Source organism: Motacilla alba, chromosome 14 (genome assembly GCF_015832195.1).
Source record: "Motacilla alba alba isolate MOTALB_02 chromosome 14, Motacilla_alba_V1.0_pri, whole genome shotgun sequence".
Classification (NCBI taxonomy): Eukaryota; Metazoa; Chordata; class Aves; order Passeriformes; family Motacillidae; genus Motacilla; species Motacilla alba.
The window spans coordinates 14,795,641-14,810,391 of NC_052029.1; the positions used below are offsets into that span (position 1 = coordinate 14,795,641).

Here is a 14,751-nt window from a genome sequence, read left to right on the forward strand (position 1 = left end):
CCAGCTGGAAAAGTCTTTTCCTGCCCTCCTGGAATGCGCCCTGTGTCCCAAATGACACCTCCAGGCAGTTTTATTTTCTATTATTTCTATCATTTCTATTTTTTTCTATTTTTTTTCCCCCCCGAATCCCGGGCCACAGAGAAGATCCAGCCCTGGGAATATAAAGGTGGCAGAGGGAAGAGGTCGATGCAGAGGCAGGGACATCCCGAGGTGGAAGTTTATTAAAGCTCAAGGCTGTCATAAAAAATGCCTTTTAATCATTTCTTTGCAAACCTACCAAAAAAAAAAAAAAAAAAAGAAAAAAAAAAGAAAAAAGTTCAACACGAGCTGATGTCACTCCAGAAAAACATTCAAACAAGGAGGACGGGAAGCGACTTTTTTTTCCAGCCTGCAGAAAAAAATGTGGATATGGTCTATAAAATTAATTTCCTCTTTCTTGCTAACTAGCACTGTCTGAGCTAAACAGCAACACTCTTTATTCCCCGCTCCCAAAATAAAACACGGGGACTTTTCTCACCCGTGGACTCCTGCAATTATCTTGAGAAGCCTTTTTTGTTGGCAGCCGGGGGTCAAAAGGCAGCCCTGGTTTCACCTGATCTCATTGACTCTGCAAAGGCATTCCAGCCAGCGCAGAGCCACCAGCCCCGAGCACGGCACGCACAATGCTGCCATTCAGCCCGGAAAACTCCTGGAAAATCCTCCTCCTCCCTCAGCCCGGAGCAGCAAAGGGAAGAGGAGGACAAAGCGTGGAAATGCAGCGGTAATTTCTGAGCAAAGTGCTCTTTTTTTGGGGTAAAAACTCATCTGTGTTTTCCTCTCGAATGGGAAATTGAGAGGAAGTGTAAATTGAGGAGTAGGGAATGAAATTTGGGAGACCTTGGGAGTGGTCCAGCTCCCCCTAAACCCTGAGTTTTAGCCCTGGATTATCCAGGATGCTGCATTTTACCTGCCTGGCACCTTCCTGAACATCCGTTCTGTAACATCCCTGAGTTTCACCCCCGGCCCCACCAAACCCCAGGAGCTGTTCCCTGGAATTGCTTCCAGGAGCTCTCCAGCACCTCAGCCCTGGAAGCGTCCACGGCCAGGTGGGAAGGAGCATCCTGGGATGGTGGAAGTTGTCCCTGCCCAGGATGGGACCAGGATGAGCTTTTAGGTGCTTTCCACCAAAGCATTCCAGGATTTGGGGATTCCAAAGCTCCCGTCACCCCTTGAACCTATGGAATGGATCTAAAACACAGAATTACATCTAAAATCAGGATTGGACTGCCATGATCCTTGTGGAACCCCAATTCCATGTTAAAATACAATACAGATCTATATTAAAATATACAATTTAATTACCTCATTCCTGTAAATACCGGTAAAAATTCAATTTATTTTTGCAAAGCTTATGGGAAGTAAAAGCAACCGTGGCCACAGCGAGTGGATTTAAAACCTGCCTGGTGGGGATGAGCAATCCTTGGGATGAGAGCACAGCTCCACGCTCATCCTGCAGCTCCTGGCTGGGACAAGGAGGTGGCACTGGGTGTCACCCCTGTCACTGGGAGAAGGGACAGGAGACAGGGATCCATCCTGCTAGATGTGCAGAGCCCCTCCCCAGTGCAATCTTTAATATTTTGGGGTGATTTTCAATTTTTAATGTCGTTGTTTTGGGTGACTCACCCGTTTTATCACACGCGGATATTTTAATTTTGTTTTCTCGGCCACCAGTGGAGCCACTCCAAGCTGTACCACCAACCATCCAGCAGAAAGCAACAATCATCCCTAAAAAAATCCTCATCTCACCTTTCATTTCCTTTCCCCCCCTCACAGCGCGCGGGTTTGGAGGCAAACCCCAACCTGGAGGGCAGAGCCAAAACACATCCATTTTCCAGGCATAAATCAGGCTGAAAAGCAGGGGGAAAATCAGGGAAATCTGCAGAGTCACGGGAGGAGGAGAAGGGAGGGAAGGGAATTACGCCGCACTTTGGCTCGGGCTGGAATGAAATCCCTCTGCCAGGAGCGCTGGAAAGGAGCACGGAGAAAATGGTGTCGCCTTCCAGCCCCTCTTGGCAGAGAGCAAACACCAAATCCCGCCCGGGATTCTGCTCCCCAGCCCTTCTTAATGGGCTGCAGCTTCATTAATTGTCATCACATTTGCTCCCCTTCGCCTCGCAGCCTCTGCTCTCGAGCAGGGAGGGCTGAAATTCCCCAATCCCAACTTTTTCCCGCCCAGGTTGGGATCCCTTCGCTCCCTGAGCGGACAGGAGGTGAACAGGGAGGGTTTGCTGTAAGAAACCAAAATAAAAGTTGCAAATGTAACAGTTTTAATGACGGTGTTGAAGAAAAGAAATACACCGAGCCTGATGTGAAACAGAATTTGTAATTCAGAGGGATTTATTTACCAGGGCTCACCAAGAAAAGGGAATTTCTTCCTGTAAATTCCCTACAGAAGGAAAATCTGCTGGGGCTAAAACCTTGCAAACCCAGCCTCGTGTGAGCAGTCTGAAATCCTCTGAAATCCTGAGGATTATGGGCATGGAAATGCCCTTCTTAAAGGAAAAACTCAAATTAATTTATCTGTATTTCAAAAAAAAAAAATCTCAGAGAAACACACGAAGCACAGGGAAAAGGAGCAAGAAAAAAAAAATCCAGACTAAAAGGAAAATAAATCCTTGATGAAAATCTTTTATTCTGAAGATTCCATCGCCTTCCAAGCTGTTTTCCCAGGTTTTTTTTTTTTCCCCCGGCACAGAAAATAGGCTCAAGCAGAAAGAAAACAGAACACGTCCTTGATAAAAAGCACTTTTTAATTTTATCAAATGGATCTGTACAAAAGTTAGCATTGCTTAGTCAGAAGCGAGTGAAGAGAACAGATCAGTAACAACCAAAAGTCTTTCAAACTTTATACAGAAAAATAGATTGCATAAAAATGAGCTTTTTTTGTCTTTTCCCCCAGCCCAGCGTGTCCCTCCCTCCCCCGCCACCAAAGGAAATACGCAAAAAAATATTTTTTAGGAAAAAAAGAGTAGGAAACGTAGAAAAGGTAAAAAGATGAATAACCTCTGAAAGGTGGGTTTAGATTTACAAAGGCTTTTAAAGGCACGAGTTCCCATAAAATAGATGGTTATTTATATGCTCAGCATACAATGGAAGAAGTAGAAATATATCAATGAAATATTAGTCTAAAAACTAAGTACCCTAAACCCATTTTTTTTAGTGGAGGAGATTTTAGTTTCACAGCTTGATGGATGATATCTGGTCCCTAGAAGCCAAAATTAAAGCAGAAGTCGATCGTTTCTCACGGAATTACAGCTCCTGGTTCTGAAAGCCTCCGAAGACTCCTGAAATCCAATTTTAACAGCCCAAAACAGGTGGCCAGAAAATCACCTGCCCTCTTCAGGCAGCACTGGAGCCTCCCAAACTGAATTAGTAATCCCCCCCTCGTTATCTGCCATTCCCATTGGAGTTTCCAGGCGGATTCCTTCAGTCCCTCTCTCCAGCACGGCTCCTGCAGCGGTTCCAAAATGAAAAAAACCCAAAAACCAAGGAAAATCTATAGACTCATAACACCAGTTTATTGTAGCATCTCCACTATTTTTTCCTTAGGCTCCCTCCCCCATCTTTAAAATCTTTTAAAAATTCTACTTTTTTTTCGTTTTGCACAAAATGACTTCATTAATTAAACGACAAAATAATACAGAACATAAATACATATTTAACAGATTAAAAAAAAAAAAACCAAAACAAAACAACCAAAACCATTTGAAGCTTCCAAAAACAAAACCAAAAATAACCAAAACAAAATGTTAATTACAGCCAAACCTTGCTTAGAACTCCTGACTAAAAAAAAAAAAAATAAAATAAAATCAACAAACACTTCAGACACTGAACTGGTTGGTCCCATCAGACTCTTCCCACGGGATTTTTCTGGGATTTCGGGGCTCATCCCTGTTGGTCCCAGTGAGTTCCTGCCCTCAAGGTTGGTCCGTTCCTCACATTGCAATAGACCCTGAAAGTCTCAAACAGCTTTTTTGTTGTTGTTTTGTCTCCCCCCCTCTCTCTCTCCACGTTTTGCACTTGGCCAAACTTCCAGGCCGAGCGAGTTCGGCTCAGTCCAACATTTTGTCCTTCATTTCCTCAAAAGGCATCGCCGGTCCTTTTCCTTTTATTTTCTTTTTTCCTCTTGCTTTATTTTTTTTTTTAATTTTTTTGTCCTTTGCTTGCTTGGTTTTGTTTTTGTTTATTTATTTATTTTTTTTTTAGTTTTTTTGAATTTCTTAAATCCTACGAATCAAAGAAAAAAACAAAAAGAAAAAATATAGAGCTCCGTCCTTTCGGGGGAGTTTCAAAGCAAGGTGGCGACCAGCAGAAAGTTCCCAGCGGCTCAGGAGGCACTTTGGAACACTCCACGCTCTTCCTCCTCATTCCTTCATTAGTGCATAATTCCAGGGGAGCCTCGGGAGGCTCCGGGAATCCTTTAAGGCCTGGTCAGCGTGGTGTAGACGGGCTGCTCCCAGTTGGCGGTGGGGCTGTGCGCCGGCGGGATGGACAGCCCGTTGAGGATGGGGGTGGCGTAGGGGCGGCGCGACGAGTGGAAATAGGGGTACTGGTAGAGGCTGGAGGCGTAGCCGGGGTAGGGGTTGTAGTAGTTGGAGCTCTGCAGGTCCGTGTAGTCGCACTGCGAGCTGGAGAAGGACGAGGCGGCGGCGGCGGCCGGGGCGGCCGAGGTGGCGCAGGCCTGGCCGCCGTAGGAGCCGTAGGAGTCGGAGTGCGCCGGGGAGCCGTGGGGCTGCTCGCTGTAGTGGCTGGGGCTCAGCTGCTCCGTCTTGATGTGAGGCCGCTGCTGGCCCGGCTCGGGCGCCGCCGTGGGCGAGGCCGCGGCCGGGCTCTTGTGAGTCCACACCTGCGCGGCCGCGCCCGAGTGCGCGTACGAGGCGCCGTAGGAGGCGGCGTTGGCGCCGTGCTCGGCCGGCAGCGCCGCGTGGCCGTTCAGGGGCAGGTACTGGTCGAACTCGTGCACGTCGAAGGTCTCCATGTTGTTGATGACCTCGCTGCTCAGCTCCGAGATGTCCACGTTGCTGAAGTCGATGTTCTGGCGGCCGCTCTCCGCCAGGCGCCGGCCCTCGTGCTTCAGCTCCTGCTTGCTGCCGTGGTGCAGGTCGGTTTTGGGGGTGGTGGGCGGCGTGGGGGGCCCGTGGGGCTGGCCTGGGGACGAAGGGACAGAGAGGCTTCAGCAGTGACCACAGAACACCCGACCCCTTCGGCACTCAATGAACGCGTTTCACCCGTCTGTTACCGCTCTCTTTGGGGACTGAAAGCTGCGGCACCGTGTTGGACACGCAACGTCCACCCCTGTGAGCGCGTCCTCCCCGGGACGAGCCTCCCACACGGGACGTGGGATGAAGGTGGGAGCACGCTGTGCCCATCAGGGTCACTCTGGGGCCCAGCAGGACACCCTGGCAGCACCAACTCCCCCCAAGGGATGCAGTCACAGAGTGAAGCCCACGATGGAGCTCATCCTCTCCCTGCGGGCTGCCGAGCCCAGCCCAGCTCTCCCGAGGCAGAGAGACCCAGGGCCGTGATCCCAGTGGGGCCTGAGGCTGCAGGATGTTCCCAGTGCTCCCAAAATCTGTCAGCACACCAATTCCCAGCGCTGGGAAGCTCTGCCCCAGGACCCTGCTGCCCAGACACCCCTATTAGCCATCCTACAAATAATTAACCCAGAGTAATTCATTCTCCCTATCCAAGGAGACCGGGATCCCGGTGCTTTGGCATCCCTGAGAGCTCTCACTAAGGAAAATCACGGCCATGCTCCCGAGCACAGCTCTCAGGACAACAACTCCTCGGGCTCTGCACGGTGGGAAGCAGCGGGGTCCCATCCCAGCCCCCCGGGCACAGGGATCAGCGGGAAGGCCGCGCTTTACCTGTGTGGTCCCCGTGGTGGTGGGAGTCGGCCATGCCCCCCAGCCCCGAGTCGGCCTTGTAGAGCTGAGTGCCGGCGTGGTGGCTGAGCTCAGCGCCCGAGTCCGAGTCGCTCTGCCCGGCTTTGACGCTTTTCCTCCTCCGGGGCTGGTATTTGTAATCCGGGTGATCCTTTTTGTGCTGCACCCTGAGCCGCTCGGCTTCCTCCACGAAGGGACGCTTCTCGTTTTCGCTCAATAAACTGGTTTTTTTTTGGGGGGGGTTGGTTGTTTTAGTAAGGAAGAGAGGAAAAAAAAAAAGCCAAAATTAGGATCTTTTCCTTAGAAGTTTTCTTCTTGTTTTTAGACTCGCACATCCCCACTTCCCATGCACGGATCTAACTCAGCAAGTTGTCTACAAAATTAATTTGCTGTGGTAAAAAGGAGTTAAAATCCACGGCAAAAAAAAAAAGAAAAAGGATTAAAATACCAACTACAACAGCATGAAAAACCCGATTGCTATAGACAGGGGTAACTGGGCAAAACAAAATCCCTCTTCCACATTTCTAACACAATTACAAAATATAATTCCCATGTTCGCCCTGCAAATGCCACCCCCTCACCGCCACAAACATTTCCAGCTTTGTTTGGTGCTTACAAAGAAACCACCGAGGCACCAGGGATGGGATTATTGCTTTCCGAACTCTCTGCCCCCTGCCCACACCTCTCTTTGCAAACTCTTGGAGAGGCTCAAACCGCAGCGGGAGCATCGCCGGCCCGAGCGGGCAGGAAAAGATGGGAATGAGGTACAGGCAGACACCACGGGGTAAACCACCCGGAGAAACGCGGCTCGGGGAAGAGCCTTGGAAAGCAAAGCGGGCTCGGGTGCTGCTCAGCAAATAAAAGTTTGCATCCCCGGGCAGCACCGAGCAGATAAGCAGGGAAATTAGGAAGCTCGTTAAAGTAACTGCTAAAAAACGAGTTTAGCTGCGTTTATAGCTTGTAAAGCATCACGCGAGCCAAAAGGGAAAAAAAATTAGGAAAAGCCATAAAACAAGTAATTTTAAAAGTCTCATCGCGTGGGGATGGAGAAGCCGCAGGCAAGGGAAGGGCTTGTGCATCTCCGAGATGGAGCAGGGAAAATCCACCCGTGGCAGGAGCGAGGGTGCCCCAGCCCCTGCTCGGGGGATTTTTCGGAGCAGGGACCGCTGCGTCCTTCGCGGCGCGCCGGGATGCTCGGGGAGGGGACGGTACCTCCCTTGGAATCGCTCCGAGAACCCCGAGAAACAGAGATCGACAAACACAAAGCGGGCAGAAGCCTTAGAGGAGCGCCGGGAGGGGGGTCCGGCCGCGCAGCCCCGCGGAGGACGCGGCGCGGGGGATCCGCGCGGCTCGGCACGGCTCGGCTCGGGACTCACCGCCAGAGCTTGCCCAGGGTCTTGCTGAGCTCGGCGTTGTGCAGATGCGGGTACTGGTCCGCCAGCTTCCTGCGGGCGGCCTGCGCCCACACCATGAAGGCGTTCATGGGCCGCTTGACGTGCGGCTTGGCTTTGAGCGATCCGTTGCCGCGGACGGGCATGGGCACCAGGCTCCAGTCGTAGCCCTTGAGCACCTGCGAGACGGCGTCGCGGATGCAGGCGGGGAAGCGCTCGTCCACCTCGGCCGCGTCCACCTTGGCCCCCAGCGCGGCGGCGCCCGGCGGGCGCGGGGCGGGCGCGGGGGCGCAGCCCAGCCCCTCGGAGCCGGCGGGGGAGAGCGGCGAGTCCGAGTCGGAGTCCACGTGGGACATGGAGCTGGTGGTGCCCGCGGGGCTGCACGGAGCCTCCAGCGCTTTGTCGTGCTCCTCGGTCATGTTGAGCATCGGCGGGCGGCAGAGCCGGGCCGGCCGCGCGCTGTGCCCGCCCGGGGGCGGGGGTGCCGCGCACCCTCCGCGGGGCTCCGCGGGAAAACGAGTGAAAATAATGAGCTCTAGAAGGAAAAACAAAAGACGCGAAACGCTCAAAACTCAGCCCGGAATCCGCGCTACCCCCACGCTCCGCAGCCGGTCCCGCCGCCGCCGCCGCCGGGGCCCCGCGCTGCCCGCGCCGCGCTCCACGTCCAGTGCGAAACAGGGCCCCTGGCAACAAGTTACTTTAAGGGCAGGGCGAGCGGCCCCGCCTCCGCCGCCGCCCGCCATTGGTGGAGAGGACGCGGGGATTTGCATAAGGGGCGTGGCTCCGCACGGCGGGCCCGTGCCGCCCGCCCGCCGCCTCAGAGCTGCCGCTCCGCCGGCCGGAGCCGCCGCCAGCGCCCGGTCCCCGCCGAGGGTCCCGCTGCCGCCCGGGCCCGGTGGATGCCACCCGCCGCTGCTCCGGCTGCCTGCTCCGCCTGCCTCTTTGGGCTCCGCTGTGCTTTTTCCGCTGCAAATCGTCCGGGCGCTTCACCGCCGCGCGGTACTGGCGGGGACCCCCCGACGGTGGGGATGTGTTTCTCGCTCCGGTGTGCAGCCGCGCTCCCGGTTTTCTGGCGGGGTACCGGGCAGCGGGTGCGGGATGGAGCGGCGGGGTCCTTTCCTCAGCGCCGCGGAACGGGGGTGGCGGAGCGGCGGCGGCTCCGGGGCGGTGCCGTGGGACCCCCGGTTATTTCAAATCCCTTTTCCCGGGGGTTTTCGGGGCGGGCGGTGCGTGGCCGGGCGGGCGGAGCTCCCCGTGTGTCCCCCGCAGCCGGTCCCCGGTGTCCCCGGGCCGTGCGCTCCGGCCCCGCTCTCTGCAACGGGCGAGTAACGGAGGAAATCGGGGAATCGCTGGGGAAAAGCGACACCAGACCCTCCATCCCTTCCCCGACTCTCTCCGTCCTCTTTTCCCGCAGCCTTTCCCGCAGCGGGCTCCATCCCGAGCACCGGGAAGCGCCCGGGAGGGCCCGGCCGGAGGAGGATGCGGCACCTCGGGGTGAGCCTTTGGATGGGGGAGAAAGGGAGGGGACCCCCAAAATCTCGCCCATCGGTTGTTTCCGAGCCAGCCCTGCCCTTCCAGCATTTCTTTGGAGCATTTGATTCTAATTACCCGCGGAATTCAGCCTTCTAATTGCGACTGGGGGACGGGGGAAGAATAAAAGCAATTCCCCAAATTCAAGTTTTATCTGCTGTTCCCCCCGGAAAAATAGAGGGTCACGGCTAAGATTGACGGGGGAAAAAAAAGGAAATTTGGCTTCAAGCATTCCAGCGTTTAAAAAGTACCAAGAACATGGTGGTTTTTGTTTAATTACTGTGATGTGTAATAAATAAACCGTATGCTTTGAATTTAAATGCGTTCAAATGTGCCCGAACATCCGTCTGCCTTCTATGTGAAAATTAATTTGTTCTCTCAAATGGAAAATCAGGATTTCATTTTTTTTAAACCCCAAACTGTAATTTTTCCAGTTTTCTGCTTTCTGTTTGCAGAGTTGCCGCCTGACATTTTTGACATACAATTTTCAAAGTGTCTTAAAAAAAAATTTACTTTAAGGCTCAAGGCGAACTAAATACTTTGGACTTGTTAATTGAATAATTGAAATTTTCTTCTAAAATTTAATGAGATTGGGGATGAGTTTATGTTTCCCTGGGCTGTGGATTGGTGACTTTGCAGTGCTGTTGGACGCTTGGGAAAATCTTTTTTTCCCTCTCCTGTGACCCATAATTAATGCATATTCCTATAAATCCTGTCTCATTGGGCAAGTTACCTTGACTCACAGAATTCCAGTGTTTCATCTGTTTTAGCCAGGGGTGAGTCCAAGCAATAATCACTATTTTTAGTCCATTTTTTCCCAATCCAGCCCCTCCTGCGGAGCACCTTCCTCGGAGGATCCCAACCTCAGTGCGTGACTGAGGCTGGGAAGGGATTTGTGGGATGCTCGGAGTTTTGGAGGTGGGAACGGGAACAAGAACCCCTTTTTTCTGCTCCCTGTCTTCAGCTCCAAAGATTCCTGCAAAAGAAGCCCCCGAGGACGGGAGGAATTACAGACTTTGGTTTTCTTCCCTGCTCGCTGCTGCCTTCCAGGGCTCCCCAGCCCTGCCTGAGGCAGGGAATTGCATTTCCCAGCCCACAGGCTTGAATTCCTCTTTGTGCAGCACAGGTAGAAGGAGGAAGGTGACTTTGGCTGGTTGTTCCCTCTCGTTCCAGAGATGGGCTCAGGGACGAGGCCGAGCCTGGGAGCGGGGCAGGGAACGTGTCCTGCTGCACGTCCCTGATCCCGCACGAACCATTCCGCGTTCCCGTGTCACTCCTCGGGGCACGGAGCACAATTCTGTGTTCCCGTGGCACTCCTCGGGGCATGGAGCACAATTCCGTGTTCCCGTGGCACTCCTCAGGGGATAGAGCACAATTCCGTGTTCCCGTGTCACTCCTCGGGGCACGGAGCACAATTCCATGTTCCCGTGGCACTCCTCGGGGCATGGAGCACAATTCCGTGTTCCCGTGGCACTCCTCGGGGCACGGAGCACAATTCCATGTTCCCGTGGCACTCCTCAGGGAATAGAGCACAATTCCGTGTTCCCGTGTCACTCCTCGGGGGATTGAGCACAATTCCGTGTCCCCGTGTCGCTCCTCGGGGCATGGAGCACAATTCCGTGTTCCCGTGGCACTCCTCAGGGAATAGAGCACAATTCCGTGTTCCCGTGTCACTCCTCGGGGCATGGAGCACCATTCCCTGGCCTCACACAGCCAGAACCCAGGGAAAGGAGGGAGCTGGAGCACCTGGAGGTGCTCAGGAGCTCCGGTTTCCTGAGGAGTTCACTCAGCCATGAAATGGAATGAGATAATGCTCGGGGAACAAGTGGGTTCAAGTGGGGCCGTTTGTCCCAGGGGTCTCATGGCAGGGTTTTTGGATGACAAAGGATGAGGATGTTTGCCCAGGGATGGGCACGGGCTGGAGCTGCAGGGCAGGATCCCACAGGCCGTGTCGTCCTGGCCTGACACAGCAGGCCCTGACATCAGCATTCCCAGGAAAAGGGTGCAGGTTTGGGAGGGAACAACCCAGGTTCCTGTGGCCCAGCGGAGCCTTTAGGAGTGCACCCAATTTAGAGAGGATTTGGAGGAACAGATCCAGCTCTTCCTGACAGAGTGGGCACAGCAGAGGTTGAGATTTGGAATATTGCTTCATTTTCTGACGTGGCCTCCGAGAAAGTTCCTGGCCAGCTCAGCCAGTGTTTCTGGGAACCAGGCAGTAAATCCAAGGTCTGTGTGCCTGGCTCCATCACATTCCCACTTGGGAATCCTCGGCACCCCTGTGGGATGGAGGCTGCTCCACCTCCCATCCCGGTTCCTCTGTTCCATACCCCTTCCTGCTACAGGAATAAAAGCGTGTGTGCATTGGCTCCAGAGCAGGCAGAGCCCTGCTCGTGCCAGGAAGGAAAAATTTCCTTTCCAGTGGCAGCCAGGGAAGGGATTTTTAGAGGATGAGAGCACGTGGAATCTCTGGAGCCCGTGGATGTGCTCTGGGATGCAGGATCGAAACCCACCCATGTGTGAATTACACACTACATGTCAGGTGAGGGGTTGGATCTCTTCTTTCCTCCTGCACAGCATAGCCTGGATGGCATCTTTTCAAAATAGTGGGGATTACTGTGATTAATTATGATTATTGTGATTATTCATTGCTTGTGCTATCGTACCACTTAAGGATCCCTCTTCTGAACCAGCCCCTCATTAACCTGCACAAACACACAAGAAAAAAAGGTGATTCTTCCTCTAAAAATCCTTTCCAGCCTTGATCCTGGAATTAAAGATCAGATTTCCACAGGGAAAACTGGGGATTTTAAAGGGAAGAATTATTACTGCTGGAAAAAAAAAAAAAGGCTTAGCAGAAGGAAGGTCCCGAATTCTCTGTGAGGTGCCCAGGTCCCCTTCAGCAGGCGCAGCTGAGCGCGCGCTGTGTGCCTGCATTATCCACAGCTGCATGTCTGCTCTCTTCAGAGCAGCCCCCCGGGCTCATGCTGCCTCCCAAGCTCCTGATTTCAGCTTTCTCTGCTCCCTTTCAACCCAAATCCTGGCAGCCAGAGGGGAGAAAGGCCAGAGCTGAATGAACACAGAGCGGTTTCGGGTGCCAGGGCCAGCCAGCGGGGTTGGGGTGCTGCTGGGGACAGCTGCTGGCTGCTGTGACAGTAAAGGCTTGTTCCCCCGGCACTCCTGCAGCTGGTTTGGAACACAGCAAAATAGGGGATGTGGCGTTGGGGGCGGCTTGGTGAATGGAGATGAGCATCAATGATGCCCCTGCCTGCCTGGCATTCATGAATTGCCTTCCCCTGGAGCCTTGAAAGGCTCCAAAGCTCGCTCTGAAGTACCTTGTCTGAGTTATTTTTGCTCGGGCTTTGCACTGTTTTCTTTCCTCAAGTCGCCGGGTGAAAATAAAAGAGAAGTGAGCAGAAAAGCCAGCACAGGTGATGGTCCCCACAAAGGGATTCGTGCAGTCACAGATATCCGAGCTGGGAGGGACACACAAAGATCCTCGAGTCACATTTGGGACAGACAGGACGTCATTTGGTGTCCGCATCAACTGGCTTATCACATGTTTTTCTTTCTAGCCTGAATCATCTTCCAGGAAAGGCTTCCACTGCCTGTTATGTGAATTGAGTCCTTTTTAGTTTCACACATTGCTGCTGATTTAGGTTTAAAATTTACAGCTTGTCCTGTTGGAAGGTGCTCCTGGTCCATGATGTGGCTCATCTCAGAGCGACCCTCGGCAATGAAAACCGACCCAGCTCAGCATTCCCCTCCCAGCCCCAATTACTCTTCCCTTTTTGCTAAACTTTAGCCTAAACCTTCCACTTTCCCGCAGTAATTTCCTCAATTATCCAGTTTGTTTTACAGACATCCCTGTTTAATGTGGAATTTGCTGTAAAAGACCCCACAAAGGAAACCATTAGCTCCCATCTATTTAAACTTTCCCCTCCAAACCTCGTGGTGGCCGATCCAGAACTGCAGTTATTCCAGCGGCCTTTAACAAACAGCTGATTTTTCCTTCCCTATACAATGCACCATTATGTGGCATTTTCTCTATTTTTTTTTCCTAAGGAGAACAATACAAGCAGCAGTGATGGGAAACTGGAAAAACAAAAGGGGCATTTAGAAGGGACTGGTTTAGAGGCTGGGAAGTGTTGAATAATGTTACACCTGATAGCAGATGCTTTCTCAGCGACCAGCACCGAGGTGTTTACTAAGGGGATATTCAATGTATGTTTATGTTCAAAAATACTATTTATGAACTCCATGCAGCCAAGTGTTTGGTGTCTGTAAATTATTTAAAGTAAAAACCATGGTGGTATCGTAAGTGGTGAATTTAGATGGGATTTTTAGGAGGAAATCCTTCCCTGTGAGGGTGGGAAAGGGCTGGGATGGAATTCCCAGAGAAGCTGTGACTGCCCTTGGATCCCTGGAAATGTCCAAGGCCAGCGTGGATGGGGCTTGGAGCACCCTGGGATAGTGGAAGGTGCCTGAAATTGGAACTGGATGGGCTTTAAGGTCCCTCCCAACCCAAATCATGCTGTGATTCTAGGAGGAAAACCTGAGGAATTGAACTTAAAATGCATTTAAATTCCTCAGCCTAGGCACGGTCACCTGGAGCAGGTGACACAGGAATGTGTCCAGGTGGGTTTGGGATGTCTCCAGAGAGGGAGATCCACACCCTCCCTGTTCCATGGCCCTGCCACGTCCATGGAAACCAGTTTTTCTGTAAATTGAGGTGGAATTTGTGTTAATCTGTCCGGAGCTCAGCCGGTCCCAGCACGGTGCTGACAGCTCCAGGGCTGTGGATTCAATGTGAGCCATTCACTGAAGGGACTCCATCATCCTTCGGGGTCCCTTCCAAACCAGAATATTCTGTGATTCGGATTCTGATTCAGCTTAGGGTAGCTCTCCTCATGCTGTAACCGATCACCACCGAACAGAGCCCGGCATCATCCCTCAAAACCTCCTGGAAATATTTGAATGCGCGGGACCCCCTCTCACCGTCCCTCCTCCAGCCCGCCCCAGCTCCCGCAGCCTCATCCCAGAGACGTTCCAGCCCTCTCACACCTCCGCAGCCGCGCTGACCGCTTACTTTATTTCATTTTTTAAATAAAACTTTGCGTTTTCTCGCTGCTTCGCAGAGAATTCTCCCCGTTTCCCCCCTATTTTCACCCGTCCCCGCCGCGTTCCCTCACGTCCCGCCCCGCCGGGCCGCACCCGCTCGCTGTGCCCGACACGGCGGCCCCGCTTTGAAGAGCAGTCTGTCAATTTCTCCCTATTTCTTCCCGTTTTGCCCTAATTCTGCCCTTTTGGCCCCATTTCTGCCCGTTTCTCCCCGTTTTTTTCCCCGTTTCTGCCGATTTTTCACGATTTTCCTCTATTTTCCCCCGTCCCCGCCGGGCCGCACACGCTCGCTGTGCCCAACACAGCGGCCCCGCTTTGAAGAGCAGTCTGTCAGTTTCTCCATATTTCTGCCCCTTTTGCCCCATTTCTGCCCGTTTCCCCCCGTTTTTTCCCCCGTTTCTGCCGATTTTTCCCTATTTTCCTCTATTTTCCCCATCCCCGCCGTGTCCCCTCACGCCCCGCCGGGCCGCACACGCTCGCCGTGCCCGACACGGCGGCGCCGCTTTGAAGAGCAGTCTGTCAGTTTCTCCCTATTTCTGCCCATTTTGCCCCATTTCTGCCCGTTTGTCCCCGTTTTCCCCCATTTCTGCCCATTTTGCCCCACTTCTGCCCTTTTTGCCCCATTTCTCCCCGTTTTTTTCCCGTCCCCGCCGTGTCCCCTCAAGTCCCGCTCCGCCGGGCCGCACACTCCCGCCGTGCCCGACGCGGCGGCGCCGCTATGCAGCTCATTCTCCCCGTTTCTGCCCGTTTCTGCCCGCTTTTCCCCGTTTCTGCCCGGTTTCCCCTCA

The 14,751-nt window shown here is 53.1% G+C and overlaps 2 protein-coding genes across 2 annotated transcripts; one reads left to right on the top strand and one right to left on the bottom strand.

Annotated features, from left to right (window-relative positions):
- Positions 1 to 2,771: 2,771 nt before the first annotated feature.
- SOX8 (SRY-box transcription factor 8) lies at positions 2,772 to 7,982 on the bottom strand. The gene is made up of 3 exons (XM_038151787.1): positions 7,301 to 7,982; positions 5,907 to 6,145; positions 2,772 to 5,187 (listed from the first exon to the last, which is right to left on the bottom strand). Exons 1-3 carry the CDS (start codon positions 7,741 to 7,743, stop codon positions 4,460 to 4,462), a joined length of 1,410 nt encoding a protein of 469 aa, XP_038007715.1. The 5' UTR covers positions 7,744 to 7,982; the 3' UTR covers positions 2,772 to 4,459.
- On the top strand, positions 7,844 to 9,165 carry LOC119707114. Its single transcript, XM_038151648.1, has 3 exons — positions 7,844 to 7,982; positions 8,089 to 8,337; positions 8,730 to 9,165. The coding sequence occupies exons 1-3, from the start codon at positions 7,844 to 7,846 to the stop codon at positions 8,942 to 8,944; spliced, it is 603 nt and encodes a 200-aa protein (XP_038007576.1). The 3' UTR covers positions 8,945 to 9,165.
- Positions 9,166 to 14,751: the final 5,586 nt, after the last annotated feature.

Bases quoted from the DNA above. Each gene is read 5' to 3' on its own strand.
- SOX8 (XM_038151787.1), bottom strand. From the start codon at position 7,743: ATGCTCAACATGACCGAGGAGCACGACAAAGCGCTGGAGGCTCCGTGC. The intron at 6,146-7,300 runs GTGAGTCCCGAG...AAAAAAAACCAG, and splicing joins ACCCTGGGCAAGCTCTGGCG to TTTATTGAGCGAAAACGAGA. The intron at 5,188-5,906 runs GTAAAGCGCGGC...CTTCGTCCCCAG, and splicing joins CCACCACGGGGACCACACAG to GCCAGCCCCACGGGCCCCCC.
- LOC119707114 (XM_038151648.1), top strand. From the start codon at position 7,844: ATGAGCTCTAGAAGGAAAAACAAAAGACGCGAAACGCTCAAAACTCAG. The intron at 7,983-8,088 runs GTGCGAAACAGG...GATTTGCATAAG, and splicing joins CGCGCCGCGCTCCACGTCCA to GGGCGTGGCTCCGCACGGCG. The intron at 8,338-8,729 runs GTGGGGATGTGT...CTTTTCCCGCAG, and splicing joins CTGGCGGGGACCCCCCGACG to CCTTTCCCGCAGCGGGCTCC.